The sequence below is a fragment of the Zootoca vivipara genome, chromosome 1 (genome assembly GCF_965207765.1).
Source record: "Zootoca vivipara chromosome 1, rZooViv2.hap1.1, whole genome shotgun sequence".
NCBI lineage: Eukaryota > Metazoa > Chordata > Lepidosauria > Squamata > Lacertidae > Zootoca > Zootoca vivipara.
The window spans coordinates 10,695,833-10,720,431 of record NC_142582.1 but is presented as its reverse complement, the minus strand read 5'-3'; the positions used below and the strand labels follow the sequence as shown (position 1 = coordinate 10,720,431).

General features: G+C 40.8%; 1 protein-coding gene across 22 annotated transcripts; it reads right to left on the bottom strand.

Moving 5' to 3' along the window:
• Window positions 1–343: 343 nt before the first annotated feature.
• Window positions 344–22,671, bottom strand: ORC2 (origin recognition complex subunit 2). 22 transcript variants are annotated; one of them, XM_035136922.3, is made up of 19 exons: window positions 22,575–22,671; window positions 21,174–21,235; window positions 20,229–20,349; window positions 19,554–19,660; window positions 18,582–18,719; window positions 18,233–18,319; window positions 16,290–16,382; window positions 15,019–15,050; window positions 13,590–13,650; window positions 11,391–11,575; window positions 9,899–9,997; window positions 8,682–8,791; window positions 7,405–7,537; window positions 6,756–6,852; window positions 3,891–4,037; window positions 3,153–3,324; window positions 2,198–2,259; window positions 1,503–1,621; window positions 344–1,075 (listed from the first exon to the last, which is right to left on the bottom strand). In XM_035136922.3, the coding sequence occupies exons 4-19, from the start codon at window positions 19,642–19,644 to the stop codon at window positions 992–994; spliced, it is 1,710 nt and encodes a 569-aa protein (XP_034992813.2). In that variant the 5' UTR covers window positions 19,645–19,660; window positions 20,229–20,349; window positions 21,174–21,235; window positions 22,575–22,671; the 3' UTR covers window positions 344–991. The 22 variants fall into 22 exon arrangements, with proteins under 22 accessions (XP_034992813.2, XP_088531252.1, XP_034992821.2 ...); XM_088675126.1 differs by having other exon boundaries at window positions 13,590–13,647; XM_035136930.3 differs by having other exon boundaries at window positions 20,249–20,349.
• Between the last annotated feature and the right edge of the window lie 1,928 nt (window positions 22,672–24,599).

Here is a 24,599-nt window from a genome sequence, read left to right as displayed (position 1 = left end):
TAAGGGATTAGTTCAAACTCCAGCTGTTGGTATGGACTTTATGCAGCAATAGGGGGATGATGTATTCTGCCTTGGTCGGGCCCCTACGTTATCACATGTTGGAACTGGAAAGTGCTCGGGGACTAACAAATCCTGCCCCATTTCAGGATCTTCCACTGGCTCTACAGCAGCACTTCTGCCAGCTCAGACAAGGGCTGCATGAATGTAATGACACCACCATTATCCCACTACCCGGCACAAGAAGGGACATTTGATCACTCCACCCGCTCAACAGCACCTCTTCTGCCATTTCAGTTGACGTTTTTTCAAAACTGTGTTTTATTTAGAACCATACAAAAAGAACTATTGTACAACTACACATTTTTATTCAAATTATTTTTTTAAAAAACCCAAATACTACTTCTCATTACTTCAAGAAAATTGGTGTGATAAGTCAGCATAGCTGCCAATTTTTTTACATTGCTGAGACAGGTGCCAGCTTATTAACTTTACAATGGATTGTATACCAATGAAGGCTAAAACGTCAACAAACTTAACCAAAATAACCTGGGTTTCTGGTGTTTGTATTCTGCTTTGCCCAAGCACAGGCACCTCTCCATCTCACACTGCACACATTAGAAAACCAATAAGGTAGTCTGTAAATATGACATACTCATTCATTGTTGAAAAACTTAAGCTGCTAACAGCCAACAATGTGTATTTTCAAGCACAAGTTACTTCAGCCAAACCCCTATTTCCACATGGTTTATGAGCAGAAAGGCACATTCCTATGTCAACATTTTCTTTGTAATGGTATACAAAGGAGGAAATCATCATCCAAACTGGAAAACCTGAGCAGATTTAGGTATATCTAAAAGTTGGCTTTGCACAAACAATGCTTTACTCAATTATTACAGGCAGATAAAGACTCCTGAGATCTGAAAATTGACTACACTGTAGGCAGTATTCCAGCAGCTCTTGAGAGCATTTGCTATTGCACATTTCAGAGCCTTCAAACATCATTATCTTTCTGTAAAAAGTCAGTCAAGGTCCCAGCGTCCACAGGAATTAATAAATATTCAACTCCATCAGCACCCTGAAAACAAGCACACTATTTCGATTAGTTCCGAGGCATAAGAATAACAAAGCATTTTTGTTCAATCCAACTAGCAGTCATGCACTGATAGGGATTTGCCCTCTCAAGTTATGCTACGTTACTAGAATAAACTGAAGCACATTTCTTCCTCACAAGGCACGATCCAATGACCTACCAGAAATCTGTAGAAGACTGCTTCCACATTTTAGATGGAAACTTTCACAACAGTATAAGCAACCTTTGGCTTGTTTCAATACCATGAACACACGTGTGATACTTCTGTCTATAAAAACACACCACAAATATTTAATTGTAGTTCTATTGTCATTCACCCTGTAACCAGAATCATACACTCTTGATTTTTTCTGCAGCACAGGCATTGTTAAACAAATAGTCACATTAGCATGTCTACAGCAGCCTCACTTACCCTCTTAGTCCTAATGAGTTTGTGGTCCCTGAATTCTGTGAGCTGAGCCCTGAGAGTTAGATCACTATTGACCAGGAAGGCTTCCCGACATTGCTGGTAGAAATCTTGGAAGGAAAGTCCTAGCAGGAGAAAAGAAGCAATGGAACGCCTAGCATTAAAAGTGAGGTCTTCCTCAAATGAAGATCAATGTTGCTAATGTCTGTATAATGCTTGAAGGAGGTTTTAATCAAAAAAGGTAGTATGAAGATTTTTCTTTGAGAAAGCCATGCACTAGAAATGTCCCCCCACCCTTGTGTTCCATCAAAATTTCAATTCAAAAAATGGGGAAAGGGATTGATTTCCTCAAAACTTCCTTTCTCGATCTTTTCCTACCTGAGATAGCACTGAAAGCAAGGCTTCTAAGATTGCTCTCAAATATTGTACACTTCAGTCCTCTCATTCAGTTCAAAGCAATGCTACATTTCAGCGGCAGTTTCATGACAATTGGAAGAGCTTACAATCTCACCCATTCATATGAATTGCTGCAGCAAGTGTCCACATGCCCAGTACCAACTGATACTCACATAAAACAGAAGTTTCATCACATTTATATAGGCATTGTGCCCAGAATCCATGACTTAAGCTAAAGCTCATGTCCTAGTGCTACCCTAGTTTGACCTCCAGAAAGAATTAAGAATTTGTGTCTGTTGAATTACCTGGGTATGAGGTGTTATCCTTATTTTCCAATTGATATTCTGCCAAAAGTCTGAAAATCCCCCTGATAAGTAAAAGAAGTATCTTTAAACAAGACTAGAAATATAACTTACAATATGGGAGGAAACATGTTTTGAAAATAAAAAGGGCTTAATCATGCAGGCAACCACTTTTAACATCCTATTTCTGTTCCTGGCTTTGTACTTTCTGCTGTGATTCCACCCAGAACAGGAACAGCTCCCTCTGTTGTGTACCAAAGCATTTGCTCCCCCTCCCTTTACACCCTTGCTGAAAATCCACATTTATTCCAAACTACAGACTTCCTTCTGAGGAAAACCTTTTTTAAAAAATTTCCCGCCAGCTATACTAATTCTACTAATTATTTTGTGTGGGAAACATCATTTCTGTTGATACAGCATAACCCTTCTGTGAGAACAAAAGGGAAAATGAAGATAATCTGTATGGCTATATTAGTCATGATCTACACTGTAGATTCTACAATATAGCGGGGAAAGATCTGGAGTCTCCCACTGCTGTGTTTCTAGCAAATATTAGGTAACATGAACTCTGAGGCACTAGGAAAATAGCATTCAGGACTTGTTTCCCTATTTGTAACATGAAAAAGCAGCTTTCCATTTCCAATACAGTGGTACCTCGACTTACGAAGGCGATCCATTCCACGGCGCTCTTCGTAAGTTGAATTCTTCGGTTGTTGAAGCGCATTTTGCGCTTCTGCACATGCGCCGACACTGCGCGCCGCTTCTGCGCAGGCGCAGAACGTGCGTGTGGCGAAAAGACTTCCAGGTTTGCCGACTTCAGAAGTCAAAACCTTCGGATGTCGAGGTACCACTACTGAAATTTTATGTAAAAATCACTTTCCTCCCCTAGTACCCGAGAATTAGCCCTCTGGTCATAGCGAAGGTCCCCAACACTTGAACATCACAGAAGAGTTCTTACCTTGCATTAGGAGTGAGACTGCGCAGAACATGAGTGAGAGAGCTCAAAGCTAAAGACCCAGATTGCTGTATCAAGAGGGAGTTCTCAAAGGATGTTTCTTCTACATAAGGACTGTAAGTGGTCGTTTCATACCACAACCAATTATACATGCTTTGCTTTGCTTGATCCCACACTACAAGAGCAGAAAAGAAAGAAAAAGTAAAAAATTGTGTACAGTAACTCCACTTTATGTGGAGATTTTGGGAGGGGTGGGAGGATGCTCCCCAAATCGGGCTCTGTGTGGGAAAATACAGTGGGAACAAGGAGGAGAGGCTGCAGGTTCCCCAGCCTTCCTGTAAACCAGGCATCCCCAAACTTCAGCCCTTCAGATGTTTTGGACTACAATTTCCATCTTCCCTGACCACTGCTCCTGTTAGCTAGGGATCATGGGAGTTGTAGACCAAAACATCTGGAGGGCCCCAGTTTGGGGATGCCTGCTGTAAACAGTGTCCCCAACACTACAAACTCAATTGGTCTAAGATGCCATGTGGACTACATAACTATTAATGACTAACACGCGGGTACATAATGCTAATACCTGCTTTGTGGGCAAGCTTGTGTTCAGCTATAATACCAAGCCATGGTTAAGAAATGCATCTGAATATGGCTGCAGAATGCATTACATATGTACCAAACATATGTTCCCAATGACTAAGATGAATTTTTTAAGCTAGAGGGCTGAAAGGCCTAAGAACTCACTGAGTGGTGCATTAATATGATCAATAGATGCTATGAGGTAGATATTAGAAAGACATGACAATTGCGCTAGGATTTGTTGGTTTTTGTCTCCTCTCAATGTTGGACTGTCCAAGTTATGGATGAGCAGGTAGAGCTCCAGCGAAGGATCTGGCAAATGAGAAGAAGTACAAGGGTTAAAAACAGGGTGTCAAGAAGTAGGAAAGTCACCTAGCTGCAGCCAAATGCTGACAAGCTTTCTGTGGCTGCTCATCACCTCCAAAAATCCCATTCAGGTAAAAACAATAATAGTAATAATAATAAGTTATTATTTATACCCCGCCCATCTGGCTGGGTTTCCCCAGCCACTCTGGGCGGCTTCCAACAGAAAAATAAAACACAGTAATCTATTAAACATTAAAAGCCTCCCTAAACAGGGCTGCCTTCAGCCTATATTTATGCGGCCAGGAATCCAAGATTCATGGCTAGTAATGCAAACTAATACAAACATGTATTCTGAATAAAAGAATTCCATTTTAACCCATGCTATATTTTCCCACCCAAAATTTTGTTTTAAAAACTCCTCTCATATCTTGCATTTTTTAGATTCAGTACCAGAGAGACTAGGGATGTGGGTGGCGCTGTGGATTAAACCACTGAGCCTAGAGCTTGCCGATTAGAAGGTCGGTGGTTCGAATCCCCGCGATGGGGTGAGCTCCTGTTGCTCAGTCCCTGCTCCTGCCAACCTAGCAGTTCAAAAGCATGTCAAAGTGCAAGTAGAAAAATCGATACCGCTCCGGCGGGAAGGTAAATGGCGTTTCCATGTGCTGCTCTGGTTCACCAGAAGCAGCTTAGTCATGCTGGCCACATGACCCGGAAGGTGTACGCTGGCTCCCTTGGCCAATAAAGCAAGATGAGCACCACAACCCCAGAGTCGTCCGCGACTGGGCCTAATGTTCAGGGGTCCCTTTACCAGAGAGACTGGGAAATGAACTGAATGTGAAGAATTTTGCTTTTAAAAAAAAAAAACCCTCAGGTGTGGTGACATCATCTGGCAAGATGTCGGATTAACGTGTTTGTTCCAACCTTCTACTCCTCCTTTTAGTACTTCTAAGTATCTAAAAGCAAAGAGAGTGTATGGAGAGCATTGGATGCAACTCACTGAATTTTAATTGAGGGAGGATAGGTTTTATGTTATGAATTTCCCAAAGAACTCCCATTATGTGTAGCTATATAAATACAGAAACTAAGTTAGCTTCTTGAAACACAGTTGCTGATGGTCTGAAATCATCTCCCAAAAGGCTAGGATGCCACAATTCCAGGGCCCACTACTGCACCTTGACTGGGCCCATTTTGGTATCCTGAATAGTGAATTTTCTTAATAAGGGAAGATATATTCACTTTACTTAGGAATATATTTTGCTGCAAAAAATCAATTCTAAAACTGCCACACAGTGAGTTTCACACTTTTATGTGTCATTTTTAAAATACCTGCATTATCTTAGGAGGAGGCTTCTTTAATTTCTAAATTCCTGGGGGTCCAGGAATTTAAGGGAGTCTGGCACCCTCAGACTGAACTGCACAACTGTTTAGTTGAAACTAATGCCTAGTTATCAATCCCAACTATAATGTGTAGACCCACAGTAATAACTCAAAGCCTACTGGAGCAAGTCCCATGTTTTATAAATTGGTATTGCATCCTAGATGAATTGCCAGATTAAGCACCATTATAATCAATGTATTTGAACAGGCAATAAATATATGAGTAAACCAAATCATTAGTTTCATCCAATCTTTTTTTTAACTTAGGAAGACTCCCAACTTCTAATATATTGGCCCATCTGTATTACCTTCTTTATTTCCCCCCCCAATAATTTTTATTTAGTTTCCATTTCTAATATCCAATATCCAAATTTCATTACACATACACCACAGTTTCTTCAACTTTGTATATACATAAAGCAAATTTTTCCCAAAATTCGGAAAAATAAAAATAAACAAGGCACCAAAAAAAGAAAAGAAAGAGACATATCCATAAAACTAACATTTATGCAAATACTGAAATGTGATTTGCGCCCTACCTTCCTCTGTCTTTTTATAGTCTTACTTTAGCTTACGCAGTTTAACATTCTTTATGCTTTAAATCATAGGTTCACTGTTACACGATATATTCACAATCATTCAAAATTATATTTTCATACTTATGTCATTCCATCTTATATGCCATATAAATTTGTCTAATTGTCTTATTTAGTTATACATTGAATTTGTTATTCTTCCTAAATAACCAATAAAGAATTATAAACGTTAGTTATGAGGTTGTTTTCATTCTGCCGGTTTGTTTATATTTCCACAATCTTGTCCATATATTTCATGAATTTGCCCCATTCTTTCTCATACGTTTTGTTATCTTGCTGTCTTATTTTTGATGTTAATCTAGCTATCCCCATGTATTCCACCATCTTCTTATGCCAGTCCTCTATTGTTGGAATTTGGTCTTGTTTCCAAACCTGAGCTAGGATTATTCTTGCTCCTGTTGTCGCATAGAGGAATATCTTTACATCATTTTTCTCTACTTCCTCACCTACCATTCCTAACAGGAAGGCCTCTGGCTTTTTCTTTATTGTATATCTTAGAATCTTTTTTATTTCATTACATATGTTCTCCCAATAGCACTTTACCTTTTCACAGTACCACCACATATGGATGAAGTTTCCCTCTTTGATTCCACATTTCCAACATTTTTTTTATCTCCGGACTTGAACATTTTTGATAATTTCATCAGAGTAATATACCACATGTACATCATCTTATAGATGATTTCTTTCAGTGATGTACAAGCCGTAAATTTCATTCTTACATTCCATAATTTAAACCACTCTGTATTACCTTCTTTAAATCTTTTCACAATCAAGTCCAGCTGATCCTGGGAGTTGCGAAAAGTGCCCACATGATCCAGCACCTCCTCTGTTACGGAATTAAGAATCTGGAACAGAAAAACAGCAGGTTGCCATTTTCCTTTGAAACTGTGTTGTTGTTTTTTAAGCATGGTTTTTCAAAGAGAGCTTAACTCAAGTTAAAAACCGCTGTCTCAATATTAAGACTTTCGCAGAATTCCTATATTGAAAGCAACATGTAGTGAAAACATCCACACATACAATACACAGAAGAGCCTTCCATATACAAACTTTGCAATATCTGAAACAATCCTTAGCAGTTTTCAGGTTTCTTAAGTATAAACTTAAAACACAGACTAGGCAGGTTTTTCTACATTCCAACCAGTGCAACTTGCCCTTTCATATAAACAGCATTTGCAAATGAAGACCCATATAGGAAGTCAAAGCAGACCAAAACCATGGACTGCCTTTGTACTGGAGCCTTTGTCTGGTAGAATTAAGAGAGGAACCGAATGTAAACCAACTTCATTTGAGCTGTGTTCTAAATAATGGTAATCTATCAATAAACCATGCAGTTTGTATTGAAGCTTTTGTTTACTTTTCTGAATGCATGCATGCATATAGGTCTCTTTTTTTCTTACCGATTTCACGGTGATGCTGGGGAAGAACCCATTCACAACAATATGAACAGAATCTTGAAGAAGAGAAATGCGAAAATTCTCCAACAGAGCTTTCTTTGAACCTAATCCATATAGCACAATATTGAATCCTAGGCTGCAAGAAAGAAAACGTCTCTGAAATTTACAATATAGTGCATAACCTATTGAAAGTGTTCTTATTGAGAACAGTGTTTTACTTTTTGTTATTCTGACAGTTAGAACTGTATTTGTTTTTTTCTTTGTAAACACTTATTCCATCTTCATTCCTGAATAATAACAACAATTGAAGTTTGTTTAAATTTAGTATCTTTGAAGAAACCTCCGATCCTTTTCCAGTCCTGAAAAGCAAAACTAAATGCTCAGCAGAAAGAATGAGATTCCCACTGTCATGTTTGTTTGCTGCCTACTTGCAAAGCAGCAGAGGAAGAGGGAACAGAGACAATTCCAATTCTGAAGCAGAGTATGCAACAAAACTACTGTAGGGGCCTACTTTTTTTTAACCTGCAGGAGATAAACACAGAGTTGATGTGATATAGAGGTTACAGTATCACACCGGAGAGATGCAGATGCATATCTCTACCCACCCATTAAGTTCACTAGGACAATCACAGTCTCTCAGCTTAACCAACCTCACAGGGTTGTTGTAAAGATAAAATGGTGGTGGTGGGGAGAACAATGAGCAACTTGGAAAACAGAAATGTAATAAAGGCCCTACACTTCCTCATTTGGCTTCAGTTCTGCATCATAAATGCTAAAAGCAGCATCTATGCCTATTATCTGTTTATTTTCCTGATGTCAACTTGCAGTGTCTTCAGTGGAATGGAAATAAGTGCAGCTATACTGTGAACAGCACCCAATCTGTACCTCTCTCTCATATATTCAACCTGGAATGCAGATATGACAATTAGCTAAAAGATATTTACATTCTAGGATCTATTTAAATCCCATGTACTTTTCTGTTATAGAAAACCAACAGCTATTACCCAGAAGATTTGTGACTGCTTTATATCAGATAAGTTTCCTATCTGTTTAAGAAACCGGGTTGAAGGCATTTCCATCCCTCAAACATCATCCACATGAGATTCCTTTTACAAAGAGCTCAACTCCAGACATTAACTGCACCATAGAAGTGAATGTGGTTTTATTCAATGAAAACTATTTCGGAGCCTAAGAAACAATTAGGCTTAATTACAACTTCAATTTGTTTCAAGAGAACACTGTATATTGCATGTTCTTACAGAAGCCCACCAGATACTTACTGCAGTTGCAACATCCATTTGTAAAAGAGAGATTCATGTTGCTTGGTTAACGCCTCACATTCAGAAGCAAAAGCAACAGGTACGTTTTTCAAGATGTTTTGCAGGGACTCCTAGATCAGGAAGGGAAAAAATAAGCCATTAGAATAGGTGCAGGGCTGAAAGAAATGAAGCAATACATTTCTAATTAAAACAGGGTGGGAGAAACCGCTGCAAAAGGTACCTGCTTTCAACCAGGCCCCACTTTTCTGTCTCAGCAGGGAAAGAAGTGCCTGTTTCTTCAGCATTGCATGATGGAGCAGTATCTGTCAGAGCCAGTGTTAGAAACTGAGATATGAAGGCTAGGAGCTAAATGGCACCTTAAAGTTAGGTTATGGGCGCAACAACGGAATGTCTAGGCACACTTTTTTAATAACAAGAATGCAAAGCTGAAAATGAATGAACTGCATCTAAAATATTATGTTCATTTTTCGCACGATCTAGTCCTTCCCCTGCCTACCCCCCTCGTATTCTTAAGAGGGTCTCTTCTCCAGTCTTCAGAGACTAGCTGGAAGTGGGGAGGCAAAAAAGGTCCTCCTTTCCTTCCACTCTGCAGTTTTAATCTGAAATCTTAGGTGCGGTACTGCGCCGAGCTCAGAAACTGCTTGTGCTAATGAAATTCTCTGTCGCAAAATACGCCTAGAACAATGGGAGTTTTGAACACTGGCTTTTGCAGGGACTGCTCCATTACAAAGCGATGAAGAAAAAACCCAGGTCTGCTTTCTTTTGCTGCACATGCAACAAAAGCAGGATGGAAAGTCTGCCCCATGCTGATCCTTTTTGGAGGTGGATAGATCAATGTGGAATGGCTGGGTGGACTTTCCAAAAAGGTCCTGCCCACCAGCTGACATCAACAGTGATGCAAGCTGATTGGCAGGTGGGCATGGTTTGTGGAAAATGCCCTTGTGGGCCAAGGTGGTGAGGCAAGAATGGCCTGCAGGCCAGAGGTTCCACACCCCTCTTCTAGCTTAACCAAGCCCTTTTTGTTGTAAAGTTTTTCTCACTGTTTTCAGCATTACAACTCAAACTGTGCTACTACCAGTAAGGTAAAATCAACCAACCAAGCAAGCAACCACTGGGTCCATCCAAGAACAAGCACAGAGAGTTGCTAGAAGTTTCTCTGAACAAAGACCTCAAGAGAAAATTCTGATACAAATAGTCCCTCATAACACATACTGTACCTGATCCAGTTTTTCTTTCTGTAGCTTCTGAAGTGTTCGGTCAGAAGTCAAAACCTTGGAACTGCCATGTGCTTCAAAATACTCTTCCACCAAATTATTCTGCAGGAAGAGAGAAATGCACAGTGGGAAGCTGCTTCAGTAATGGTGGAAGGGGAAGGGGAAAAGGGATAGCAGAAAATTGAGAAGAAAAGGAAAAAGTCTAAATGCACGTTATTTCATGCATAGCTATCTCACCATCATTATTCCTTAGCCAAGAAGAAGGCAAAAAGTATACAACAAAGTTTATCATAGACTAAGGATATAATCCTATGCAAACTTACTTGGGAGTAAATGAAAGCACTCAGTTAAGGCTTCCAAGTAGGCATGCAATAGCACTGTACTGTTAGGCTGCAATCCTAGAAACCCCTACCTGTGAATAAATTCCATTGCACACACAGGGACTTAAATCTAAGTAAAGAGGCGCATTGTCTTCATTGTCATATGCAATTCCAGAGGATTCTTAAAACAACACAATAAAAATCTGTATCAACCCATTTAAATCACTAGAAATTATAGAATACTGAACCAATGGGCTCAAAAATTAACGTCCATCATGTGTCTTCAGCAGGTGCCTAAAATTCATGAGTCAGTGTTCAGAGGGGAAGGAATGCTATAATTATGCACCCCTCCCCCCAAGAAAGCCCTAATTCAGGGTACTTGCATAAGCAACCCCCAATGAAATATGGGACCATCAGAAGGGCCTGCATTCCAGATCGCAACACAACATCCAGGCCTGTATGGGAGAATGCTCTCCTTGAAGGGTGCAGGTCCCAAGCTGTGTAAGACCTCATATATCACACTTAGGGGTCTTTACATGTAAATCTGGGACAGCATCTCCTGCCCTGACAAGTCCAAGGAAATATTGCAGAAAGGTTATTTCCCGTGTACCTTTCAAAAGTCAGAGGATGTGCCTTTCTGCAGAATTAAGCCTGTAAGATTCAAAACTAATTGGGATTAAACTGCCACTAAGTTTAAGGGACGCAGGTGGGGCTGTGGGTTAAACCACACTGCCCAGGGCTTGCTGATCAGAAGGTCAGCGGTTTGAATCCCTGAGACGGGGTGAGCTCCCGTTGCTCGGTCCCAGCTCCTGCCAACCTAGCAGTCCGAAAGCACGTCAAAGTGCAAGTAGATAAATAGGTACCGCTCCAAGCACGAAGGTAAATGGCGTTTCTGTGTGCTGCTCTGGTTCGCCAGAAGCAGCTTTCTCATGCTGGCCACATGACCTGGAAGCTGTACACTGGCTCCCTCGGCCAATAACACGAGATGAGTGCTGCAACCCCAGCGTCAGTCAGGGTCCCTTTACCTTTACCTAAGCACATCCGCAATGTTTCCTGTCAGAGATGGGCCCGCATTTAATTCAATGTTTGACTGATAGTAGAAATGTTTTGAGAAGCCCTTATTTCTATAGCCAATAGCCAATGTGATTAACAAACTGAAGTGCAGCCACACTCACAGGAACTTCTCTCTTCAGCTTCTTAGCTGGCGTTTCTTTGTTAGCTGTAGCAGATGATGTCTGGGGTCTGGCTAGCAATTTTGGATCGACAGCATTATCTGTAGTTTCTTTACAGCTGTCATCATCTTCTTCTTCGGAGCATGAAGTGGAATAATCACTTTCCGTATCAGAACACATATTTAAAGCTAAAAAGGAAACATTGGGCAAGAGACTTGTGAGTTTCCATTCCTAACTAATCTTGTACACTGGAAATTCTGTACTTCAACTTTATATTGCATATACTGGATAGAAAAAAAGGCCACTTACAAGTGGTGCGTAATTGATAGAGCACATAAACGTTTCCTTACAGGTAGTAAATGGAGTTCTCCCTTCACCTCACACACATACCTTGGTTCTCGAACGGCTTAGTTGTCGAACAAATCAGCTGCCGAATGCCGCAAACCCAGAAGTGTTCCAGTTTGCGAACGTTTTTCAGAAGCTGAACATCTGATGCAGCTTCCACTTGAGTGCAGGAAACTCCTGCAGCTAATTGGAAGCTGCACCTTGGTTTTCGAACGGTTTCAGGAGTCGAATGGACTCCCGGAACGGATTAAGTTTGAGAACCAATGTACCACTGTATAAGCCACAGAGTCACCTTCTTAAATAAGGTAACAGCAGAATCTCAACATAGTCTAGGTAGGGGAAAACTGGGGAAAGAACACAGTATGTGGCAAGAAAATAAGCCACTGCCTAACCCAAGGCTTCCCAATATCCAAGTAGACCTGAAGGACACAACTGAAATGCTGCTGTGGAGTCCAGGTACTTCATTTCCTCCCCTGCTCCCAATCAGCCATAACTTAATGGTCACTAAACACACTCTGTCATCAGTGGTCTGCTTTGGGTTGTCCCCAATTTTTTGCTTTGCTTTTTGACTAACTGTTTTTCTGAACATCTGCAAAGCCTGGGTTCCCCTGAACCTGTCAAAACCTCCGTCTTCCGCATAGGTGGGGTTATTTTAGTGGTGTACTTTGGAGTACTTTGTCTGAACACTGGAAATACAGGGAACAATATCTACTGCACACCACAATTTGTATATGTCAATGTGGAAAAATGATTGCACAGATTAGAAAAAAACCCAGAAATCTGCCATAATGTATTCAACCCCCCCCCCCACTCAGAACTGAAGCATTTTCAATCTAAAAATAGTGGGTGGACACTACAGAATTAAGACTACTTAATCCACACCAACACATTAAGGAAAAGTTACATCTGGATCTATCTCCCAGCATCTGGGCAACAGCTTTTGGAATTGGTATTGGGACAAATCTCTGTGTCACTGAAGCACACAGGAAGGGAGGCCCATACGATTCTTCCATGTTTTGATGTGCTAATTCAAGTACACTGTATCAATGAACCTCACTGGTAATCTATACAATAGCGGCAGTGAGGGTTAACAGTTCACCTGAGGTATGAAACATAAAACCTCATACAACATGCTGCCTTCATTAGGTTACAATCATGTTCCAGTTTGTGAACTATTTTTGGAAGCTGAACATCCAACAGGACTTCCGTGGCTTCTGATTGGCTGCAGGAGCTTCCTGCAGCCAATCGGAAGCCACACTTTGGTTTCTGAACATTTTGGAAGTCGAACAGACTTCTGGAATGGATTCCGTTCGACTTCTGAGGTACGACTGTACTGCTTTTCCACATATTGGGTGTTCAACTAAATTTTACCCACTGAAATTAATGAACACATTTAAGTTAGGTCCATTAATTTCAATAGGTCTAGTGTGAGCGAACCTTAGTGAATACTAAAGCATAAAAGAGAGAGCATAAAAAATTGAGGATAGAATTCAGCATTGCATTATGACGAACATTGTGTTTGAGCAAGCATTTCATCTTGCCAGACAAAACAATTTCCCCCTATCTTCCTCCCAACCTGCCCTTGGGGTTCCCCTAACCCCCACAAGTCAATTTCAGTAGTTGAGCAGGGGGAGGAGAGGGGGGCTTCTGCTGATTCAGCTCCTTAGGTGAATCCCATCCCGAAAGCTTATGTGATGATAGTTTTATTCATCTCCAAGGTGCCACAAGATTAGTTGCTGGCAATACAGCAACTGTTATACTCTAATGTCACAACTGAAAGGCAGAGTACAAGAATGAAATCTCATCTTATAAAACACCACTGAACTATATTAGCTTGAATTTAATACAAATGCTTACCTGTAATTCTTTTCCTGAGTCTGTAAGGTGTTTTTGATATGAATTCATTCTTTTTACTCTGCTAATAAAGCAATCATATTAAGTATCTTGTAAATAAAATCTCATCTGTTTACATGGTTTAGAAAATCTTAAACACAAAAACTGAATGTAACCTGCAGAATCTAGTTGTGGAATCTCATTATTATTAGACCTAGAGACTGAGCAAAGTCAGTTAAGAACCCAAGTTGTACTTGTTTCTATTTCTAGGATAGTCTAGATCAGTTTCTTCCAAACCTACAGATTTACAGCTATCATGTACCAATTTCATATCAATACATTAAGCCTGAACTCATATCTGAAATAGATCTGGAAATGTCTTATGGATAATTGCAGAACACCAGAAGCAGTCTCAATCTATTCTCAAGGTTATTTCATACCCAGGAAGCAATGAGTTGATATTTCAAGGAAGATCCATAAGCTATATTTTCAAGTTACTTAAACCCAACTTTTCAAAGCAGATTACAATAACAATTTGAAGAATATATAAGATTAAATTAAAACGTAACAATCACACCATCAGTAAAAACAAACATAATCAATAATAAAATGTCTTCTAGAATTTAAAAAGTGGTCAATACTGATTAAAAAATGGGAAGAAGGGGAAACTTGTCAGATCTTTCCAGGGATACAGCAGTGCTGTTACCAAGGTGGATCTGTCTGTGATACCTGCCAAGCCAGCATGTGCTATCAGCAGGCCAGAGAGTACATGCTGATCTTAATGCTTGAGCAGTTGCGTCATGAAAAATCCATGTAGGTAGCCATTTATGATATGCTATTTTCCCTAAAATCTCCAGCTACTGAGTTCTCAACTAATATGAAGGGAAAGCCCATTCTTCTGCTACATGAGGTGTGCATCTTATCATCATCGCAAAGATGTATATATTATTCTGCTAGATGACTCAAATCTCTTGTCAACAATATAATCCAGATAAATGGTTTATATATCACTCAGCTGACAGTAAGGTTCAATCTGCAGAATGGGGAGGGAAGCGATTTTCAGCTATATCCACTTCCTGCTGCAGCCCCATCCCTTAAATCTGTTCCAGGGGTTTGGGAGCTCTCCTAGTCACATTTAGGGGAGGGGAAATTCCTGAAAATGTCTTCCCTCCAATACAATTGACACTGCTGGATAAAACTTAACAAAAAACACATAGCTAAGCTGTACAGTTTTACCTAATACCATCTTAGGATCAGTCAAAGGAAGCAACACTGCATGTTGCTGCATGTAAATACAAGCATTATACTGGATTACAAATGTTCAGAGCCGCCTCAGATAGTCCTGTATTTGTCCAAATTACTGAAGACAACACTTGGAGATTCTAAACGTAATGGAGAAAGGTCATTCTCCATCAATGACTGATGTTTTTAACCACTCAAAATTGCCACTCACCTCCACCTTGCCTTTGCTTGAAGCAGAATACTCTGGAAATTAAACAAAGACTGTCACAAATTACCAAGAAACATTAGCTCTTTTGTACTTCCTCAGCTAAGCATCTTCAGATGCTCATACCAGAGAATAATTCAGATTGCAAATAATGTTGAACTTTGGACAATACCCTCATCTCTATGCAGAATTAATGCAGGTGACAAATTCATCCAGTGCCTTCCCATGTGAAAAGGCTGAACTAAGTTATATTGAATGTTTTTTATCTGTTTCATTCTCTGCCTAGCACTGGGAGTTTTCTGCCAAGGCTTCTCCACTTCCCTAGTCTTTCCTAAATAAACTATTTCACATTCCCTAAATGCTTATTGCATCTTAACTAAATTCTACTCTCAGATAACACATGATCCCCAAGTACCAGCATATTTTTATACTGGGACTCAAGTACCTATAAGATTTATGATCGTGTACGAGTAGCTGACAAGAAACTGTACACCAAGAAATATGTAGAGCAAAACTCGCTTTCTTGAAGTCACTGCCAGGTAGTTTATCTGAGCCATTTACTCAACACTCGCGCAATTCATGCAGTCACAGGAACCGTGGCAGATTATGATCCTACAATTTTAAAAGTGTGCTAGAATAGAAGTGAAATCCCTACAATCTGCAAAGCAAAACACATCCTATTAGTGGAAACTTGCATGCTAACTAGTTATGCATTCCTTAAACATTTTAGAATGTGATTTAGGTATAATTTTTTATATGTAACTTGTTCTTAATGCTTGATTTTATTGCTATCTTAAATGAGTATTTTAGATTGTCTTTTGTAAACCACTTAGAGGTCTTATGTTTAAGCAGTAAAACAAATTTGTTAATCAATAAATAAGTATAGTAGAAAGCTACACATACAGGATTCCAAATTCCACCTTTCATTTCAAATAACTAGGTGCCTTGGCACATGGATCACGATGAAGAAAAGGTAAAAAGTGTGTTAAATATTTAGCAAAAATCAGCAATCTAGCTTGTCAAATTAAGGCTCACGTTAATCAAGAGCACATATTCATCTGCCTTTATTGTCAAGACATTCATACTCTAATTCTCCTTCCCTAGTTAAGAACCATTCTGTTAATCCTAGATACTAGAAAATATAACCCAGGAAATAGTAAGTGTAAAAGCTACACGTGAATTCTCCCCAAAGCAAAACCTTTTAAAAGCAGCTTTTACCAAACACACCTCTTACTAAAGCATTTGATAATTTAGTTTATTACGTCAATGGAACTTACTATTGCTGCTTTGAGGAGTACTTGCTCCCTTTTCAGGATCCTTCAGCTTCTCATGTTTTACATTGCTACCTGCTGTCTGAGCTAGCTCAGAGGCTTTGAACAAAGGAAAATGCTAGATTAAAGAAGCATGCACACAACATATTAATACAATTTAAAACTCATTTCCCAATGTAGCACCCTCCAAATGTTTTGAACTGGGGCTGATGGGAGTTGAAGTTCAAAACATATGGAGGGTGCTATGTTGGGGAAGGCTAGTGTAGGCCATTGTTAAAACATGAGGTTGAAGAAATAAACTGCTCATTAGTCATTATTTATTACAGTGTTAAAGGTGAGACCAAAATATTGGTACAAAGGTAATACAAGCCAAAGGTAATACAAGCAATATGATACAAATGTCCTGTGATCCTCAGATGAAAGGTGGTATTACCACAAGCGTGTGACCACAACCATTTTTAAAACAATAATGTTGCAGCTGCTTCAGAGGCACCAAAACTTGCATGGACCAAATAGGATTTTTCTCTTGTAAACATTTGAACTGAAACAACTGTTGCTACGCAAACACTTTTAAAAACTCTTTTAAACTCCCAGGTTCAGAAGCAGATTGTTATGCAAAGGAAAAAGGCTGCTGTTCTGAAATAGAAGCCAAAAGCCTCAACAAGCCCTACAAAGTTTACTCATGTGGTTCTCAGGACTGTGGCAAAAGTGAAGCTCCTATCCCAATACTGTATTTTGTTGTTCAACAGCACTGACAAACACTAGATATACAGTGTCAAAGCAGAAAGAATGGGCCTGCACTGTGAGGAGAGGAGGGAAGTGAAGCAGCTAAATTAATCTGCTCTGTGGCAGCCTCACAAAAACAGCCCTATACCCTATGTAGCTTACTGGCCATGTTCGCATACAACACCCAGCTATGGCTTGCTTTACCCATGGTTTGCTCAAGTTACCAGTTGGCCTGGTTCACATGACACACTACGCCAAACCATGGCTTGTGATGAGGAGAGAGTTCAACCATCAGGTCTGGTTCAGATGATGCATTAGATCAGGCATAGGAAAACTCAGCCCTCCAGATGTTTTGAGACTTCAATTCCCATAATCCCTGACCATTGGTCCTTGTTAGCTAGGGATGATGGGAGTTGTAGTCCCAAAACATCTGGAGGGCTGAGTTTGCCTATGCCTGCATCAGATCAAACTATGGGATAGTTTGACACAAATTCGAAAGGACTGCACAGCAACAAAGCAGCTGTATGCTCTTCTCCAAGAGCTCAGGTTTGTATAGTCTTGCTATGCCAACATTTGGCTTAGCCAGCCATACAAATAAACAAGCCATAATTTGTTTCTCCAAAGCTTGGTTTGTTTTCCAGCTGCTCTTGCCTTGAGCCTTTGTAGCCTGTCAAGCTTGGGGAGGAGGGTTCAAATAAACTATGGTTAAGAAAGGCTATTTGGTTTGGAGATAGTATCAAACAATAGTTGAAAAACAAGCCAACAACAAACCATAAGCCAACAAGCTCATAAGCCAACAACAACCCATACCTGCACATGGTTCGCCTGTGGGCTGGGTTCATTCAGAAAAGCCACAATTAGGCTAAGCAAACCATGGTTTAACATTTAAGTGTGAACCAGGTCACTTACAGGTCCAGCCAACTCACTGTTTTGGGTAGTGTGGTGAGGCAATTAGTTGATAAAGAAAATCAAGGAATAAGAACAGGGTTAAACAAACAATAAATTTCAATTTTACTAAAGTTTTTGAAAAGCAGCATGTAAACAGTAATAATAGTTACAGGGAAAAACCCATTTTAAAGCGCTTAACCATAAGAACAATTACAGAAAGTAAGCATTCTGTAACTGAATGACTGAACAGTTTTATTCCTTCAAAGTTTCATTCCTAAGACTAGGATCAAGTTTCATTCCTAAGACTAGGATTTGCTTAACAAAACAGTCCATACCCATTTCTGCCATCCTGTTTGAGCGTTTTGGTGTCTGGAATGGAAAGAAATCCCCACCACCTGCACTGGAGCCATTTTTCAAAGAGCCTAAAACACACCCAAACAAAGAAAAACCCTCAGTAACAAACTTGTGGGAAGTGGGAAGAGAAATTATAACAATTATCTGCCAAACAGCAAAGGACTTGCATTTTGTTAAATGAGCAAACATTGTTTACAGTGAAAATGGGTGGGTCAGCCCACATAACATTGTATTGATATCAATACTGAACACAGCCATTTCTTAGCCAACATTCACAAGGCTAATAGCTGGGGAAAGTTTTCCAAAGTGTTACCCTTTTCTCATAAATACCTTGGATGCCTAGGACAGAAACATAGTCCTGTTCTTCAAAAGTTTCCCGAGACTCATTATCTGAGCCATCTTCTGTTTTTTTCACCCATCTTTTTGCATCAAGCGTATGTGCAGCTTTGTTCTTCCGAGCCTTATGACCTGGAAGAGCAGCAGTAAGGCTTTAATATCAAACAAAGCAAGAACAGTTAACTGTTCTCCTGTTTCTGGCAAAACTTTCTCTGCATACACACTTACAACACCATCCTTTGTGTGTTTCCTCGGAAGTAACAGCCACTGTATTCTAGTAAGTGTTAAGCACTACAACCTTAGACCCTTTGCATGTAACATATATTTCTTTCCATTTAGAGTTAATTCAACTCAGATTGAGGAGCAGAACACTTTCTTACCAAAATACTAAGGGAGCAACATATTCTAGCAGACTAAATCCCTTAGTCAGTTTTTATTTAGAAAAGGCAACCAAAAACAATTACTCCGCAAAAGATGGCAAGGATTCAACTGAAGGCAAGGCAGCAAAACTAGTCAGTCTTCTGAGAAACCTCCCCACTGCTTATTCAACCTAAGTGTATAAGCGTACAAAGGCCTACTGATAGTAATACCATTGCAGTTCTGAACATTATTAACTTGAATCTGAAGATTTCCGAATGTGTATAAAAGGTCTGTCCTGATCTATAAGCAGATCATAATTGGTGGCGGGGGGAACTGTGCAAAGAATAGTCACCTCCTTCAAGAAACAAGATGATGGATAAGAGTTTTGGTCTCTTAGAAAAACCTGGGTTTCCATTATGGCATACACTCAAAAGAAAAACTGTAAAAGCACCAGACATTCTCCTTTTTAAAAAATATGTAACTTTAAAGGCATTTAAAGATATCCAGAGTTTCTAATTACTTTTTTAAAAACCCAGCTGAGAAATGTAGTACCCTATTTTTTAATTACGTAAATAAGGTGTCCTTGCACTAACAAGCAATTCATACCTGCATCTTCAGAAATGTGCTTTACAACATCCTCATCTGCCACAAACTTGACCTCTATCACATTGCTTTTCTTTAACTTCGGATTACTCATAGCAAGAAGCCTACAACTAAAGACAAAGTATGTGTCATGTTCCTATCCAGGCACAAGTACAATTAAACTATCCTTATTACCAACAGGAGATGTAACCAAGCCTGAAATGCATGGTATACAAGCAGCAGCATAGAAAGATTAGCAGCAATAATAATCCTTTCTACTTTCAGAGAATCATAGAATTGTAGAGTTGGAAGAGACTGTGATGGTCACCTAGTCCAACCCACTGCAAAGTAGGAATCCTGCCCACAACCACCCTAGGAAGACAGACTCGAACCACCAACTTTCTGGTTAACAGCCAAATGCACTGACCCATTTATACAATAAGTACTGTCCCCCCCCCCAACCATTAAGGACTGCAATATTTAAACAGATGTTGTTTTAAACAAGGTATTGGATCATCTCCCCAGTGAATTCCCTGCTAGAATTTCTTAGGATTTAGCACCACCATGTTGGCAGTCATCTTCAATTTTGGGCTGAACCCCCGTTGTTAACCACATCTTAAGCAAAGCAAAATTAAGATTTCACACCTCAAAACACATAAAACCCAACCTTCAAAACCAATTTTACTCAAATGAACTTACAGAGATAAAAACAACCTTACATATCAGCATGAACAGGATTGGAGAGAATACACTTCCAGAGTCAGACAGCTTAAGTGGATGAGCCTACATTGTCCAAGTTCCATACAACATTTTCTTTAATCTGAAATGAAAGGGTGAGCCAGAAACACCTTAAAATGGTCAGAAGGGTAGATATGGCACCGTACTGAAATTTCCCAAAATTTAAAAAGCTATTTAAAAACAACAACTTGCAACCTATGGATAAGGAATCCAAGTACATTATGTAATTTTTTACACTATGCCTCTGATTTGTTTTATCTGAGTTTTCCAACCATTTTCTTCTTGCATAGATCTGTTGGTGATTTTAAAGTCATCAATCTCCCCTCCCCCCTGGCCAGATGGCCTAGCACAGGACCAAGTGATGCTAACCACCCTGTGGAATGAGAGGCAGGCAAAGAAAACATCAGGGGCAGCTCCAGGCATTGTAAGGTCTTCCCCGCCCTGGGCCAACTGACACCAATTGCCCTTCGACAGGAAAGAAAAGAGTGAGGGAGGCAGGCAAAGGCAAATTCAGGGCCTCCTCCAGTAGGATTGTCCTCTGCCTGACTCTCAAAGAGCCAACTTACAGCAATCACCCTATGGGAAGGAGCATTTAATGTCTAGTGTGCCTGGTTGTTTCATTTTTGAACATGAGCTTCTTGCTGTATCTGCTGCATTTTATAAATGGTGTTGGTCACTTTGAGGACTCAAATTTCAAAGTGGGATGTAGATTACTGCACAAACGTTCACAAAATTGAGACGGTGAAGATCAGTAACGTACTGCAGAAATGAACAGTGCACAGTTAAAACTACACTTTGCAACAAAATGGAGAGAGCCAATGAGAAGCACCAACACACTGTTCCTAAAATAAGTCTGCTGTTAGAATTATGGGAAGAATTCAGCATAGTATTATGACAACAGCATACCTCAGCTTACCAAACTCTCCTCTTCCCCCTGTGCTGTTGTGGGATTTCTCCTGACCACCACCCTGCAAAAAAATTTTGAAGGTGTTGGAGTAAGGGGAGGAGAAAAGCCCCATTACATCAGTAGGAGTCCTTTGTGTATGAACTATTATGTTCAGTGTAATCCTAACCATGTCTACTCAAAAATAAGTCCTACATTAATCAAGGGACCTCATCCCAGGTAAGTGGGGTTAAGATTGCAGACTGACATAGCCGGTGTTAGGACACAAGTGCCTGGATTCTTGTTGTAAGACTAACAGCCATGACACTCGCAACCTGATTCATGCAACTCAAGGCTACAATCCTATGTACTGTAGGCACATCTACCTGGACTGGGAGTAAAGGTAGAACGTAAAGATAAATGACCCCTGGATGGTTAAGTCCAGTCAAAGGCAACTATGGGGTTGCAGCACTCATCTTGTTTTCAGGCCGAGGGAGCCGGTGTTTGTCCACAGACAGCTTTCCGGGTCATGTGGCCAGCAGGACTAAACCACTTCTGGCACAATGGGACACCGTGACAGAAACCAGAGCGCAAGCACGGAAATGTCATTTACATCCCCACTGCAGTGGTACCTATCTATCTACTTGCACTGGCGTGCTTTCGAACTGCCAAGTTGGCAGAAGCTGGGACAAAGCAACGGGAACCCACCCCATCATGAGGATTTGAACTGCTGATCTGATCGGCAAGCTCAAGAGGCTCTGCAGTTTAGACCACAGCGCCAGTAAATACCGCTGACCTCTGGGAGTTATTCTGCTTAAACATTAATGGCAGGGAGCTATGTACACTAGAAATTAAGGGCCACTTAACTCCGCATGATTTCTTTCCCAGCAGACATGTTTGCAATTACCTTGAAAGTGTATACCCCCCCCCCAAACAAATATTTAAACTGTGAAATAAACCGACAGGAACTAACGTAACCACTAAAAAGCAGCAGTCCTGAGGCAATTCACGAGGCCAGCTGAATTCAGCTGCGCTTATGCTACATCCCCCGCGCCGGTCAACATGATGATTTGGGGAAGACAAACCTTCCACCGGCCCATTGGGAGTTTAACAAAGCAAAGCAAAAGCGAGGCAAAACGAGGCAAAGCACTAGTCCTCATGAACTTGAGGCTGCCTTCCTGCCCTCCGTTTGAGATACACAGAGCAATTCTGCCAAGGCTACTCTACTCGGAAGCAAGGCTCGTTCGAATTCAAAGGGGCCGGGGCTTACTCTCAGGTAAAGTACACGCAGAGCGCGCCAACCCCTTCCCGCACGAGCTTTCTGTTGCCCCCTCAGAAGCCACGTGACCGAGCCCAACGCGCGGCGTATGCGGCGACTCGCCACCCACCGTTGGCCCCGCCCAGTGCCCCCCGTTAAAACTCACAGAGGCGAATAAACAAGAACGGACCCTCACGCAACCGGAACTAGCGTTCTACTTCCCGCGCCGTCCGCTGGGACAACGGCCACGCCCATCTCCGTTCTGATAGGCCGGGGCCGGGCTGGTCGCCGCCTTCCCATAGGGGAAACCGAACGCTCGGGTTTGCGATTGGGTTACTGTTCCTTAGAGCCGATTGGCTCCCTTTCCTTCTCTCCGCCCGCGAGGAAGGAGCTGTTGTGAGGCGAACGAAGCGCGCAGGAAGTCTGTGCGGACTGGTGGTGTTCTGACAAGGCCTGAGGCCGAGTTCAGCCTCCGTGGCAGTTCGTTTCGCTTCCCAAGGCCTGTAGTGAAGCGGGTTAGGGTCTAAGCAAGCCTCTGGGCCTTTTTTATTATTAAATTCACAAGGCGGCTTACGGTATAAAAACGCAAACGTACATAACGTAATAACAAAACAACAACCCCCCCCCCACCTCATCCCAGTTTAAAAGGCCATAGGTTTAAATAGCCAAAGGCCTGGTTATCAGGAAACCATAGCTGCCAAGTTTTCCCTTTACTCGCGAGGAAGCCTATTCAGCATAAGGGAAAATCCCTTTAAAAAATGGATAACTTGGCAGCTATGGAGGAAACGTTTTCGCCTTGCGCCTGAAATTGTGTCAGGAGGCCGCCAGGCGAGCCTCCCCGGGGGGGGGGGGGAGCATATGACGTGGGGAGCCACTATTATTATTATTATTATATCAGCCCTTGAAGTCTTTAAAGTGAAACCCTTAGCATTAGCATAGGCATCCCCAAACTTTGGCCCTCCAGATTTTTGGACTACAATTCCCATCTTCCCCGACCACTGGTCCTGTTAGCTAGGGGTCATGGGAGTTGTAGGCCAAAACATCTGGAGGGCCGCAGCTTGGGGAGGTAGCACAATGAAAGAAACCCCTGTACCTTGCATAGCATCTAAAGAACTCAAGAGCTTGCCAGACATTTGTGGCATTTGGGGGTTGAGGAATATAGGAACTTACCTTCTTTCTTAGCATTTCCAACCAAGCAAGTAAGAACCTGGGGAACTACATCAGCATGATTGTTGGCTTCTTGTTCATTCAAAAGTGGCAATCTTTAAAGGAAGGTGCTGGTTTGTGTTTCAGCATGAGATGGCAGCGCTTACCAAGTACTATTTAAAAACTTGCTTGAATTACAAGTAGGCTAAGTGGTTTTTTTTAAAAAAAAATATTGTTTGGTGTTCACAGCACTTTGATTTTCTGCTGGTTGCAATTATAGCAAATACAAGGCTGTCAAAAAAAAATGCTATTTGGAGCAAATATCTAATCTGTACAAAACTGGGCTATGAAGCTTGAAATGTATACCCATTTCCAATGTCCTTAAGAGATGCTCTCCCCGCAGCTGCAAATCAGCACATTAAAAATAAAAAATTGTCCAGTAGCACCTTAGAGACCAACTAAGTTTGTTCTAGCTATAAGCTTTCATGTGCATGGACACAGATTCTTCAGATACCAAGGCACTTCAGATACTTTAGGTATCTGAAGAAGTGTGCATGCACATGAAAGCTTATACCCAGAACAAACTTAGTTGGTCTCCAAGGTGCTACTGGACAATTATTATTTTTCGACTGCATCAGACCAACACTGCTACCTCCCTGAATCCACATTAAAAATAGTGAGCCTATTTATTAACTAGATGTTGCCTTCAAGCTATGCAATTTTCACCATTTTATTTTTCTGTTATATATATTAGATGATTCCCTGTGTAATTCCCCTAAAGATAGGGGAATTCTTTTTTAAACAGCAGGGCAAAAAAATTATCACAGAAAATGGGGTTAATGTGTCCCAGAATTCTCCTATGTTGAAATCTATAATGTTTCAGGTGACCAATGGTTTTTAGCAGATAAAAATGTGACTGATAAGGGAAGCCATTTGTTACGTTTGGTTATGCGATCACCCACTTAAGGCATTAGACATCCTAACCTCACACCTCCAGGAAAAGTCCAGATATTAGATACAGGCAATGACCGATTTACGTACATTC

Bases quoted from the DNA above. Each gene is read 5' to 3' on its own strand.
- ORC2 (XM_035136922.3), bottom strand. From the start codon at position 19,644: ATGAGTAATCCGAAGTTAAAGAAAAGCAATGTGATAGAGGTCAAGTTT. The intron at 15,051-16,289 runs GTAAGTTCCATT...TTTAATTTCCAG, and splicing joins TACTCCTCAAAGCAGCAATA to AGTATTCTGCTTCAAGCAAA. The intron at 8,792-9,898 runs GTACAGTATGTG...TTCCTGATCTAG, and splicing joins AGAAAGAAAAACTGGATCAG to GAGTCCCTGCAAAACATCTT.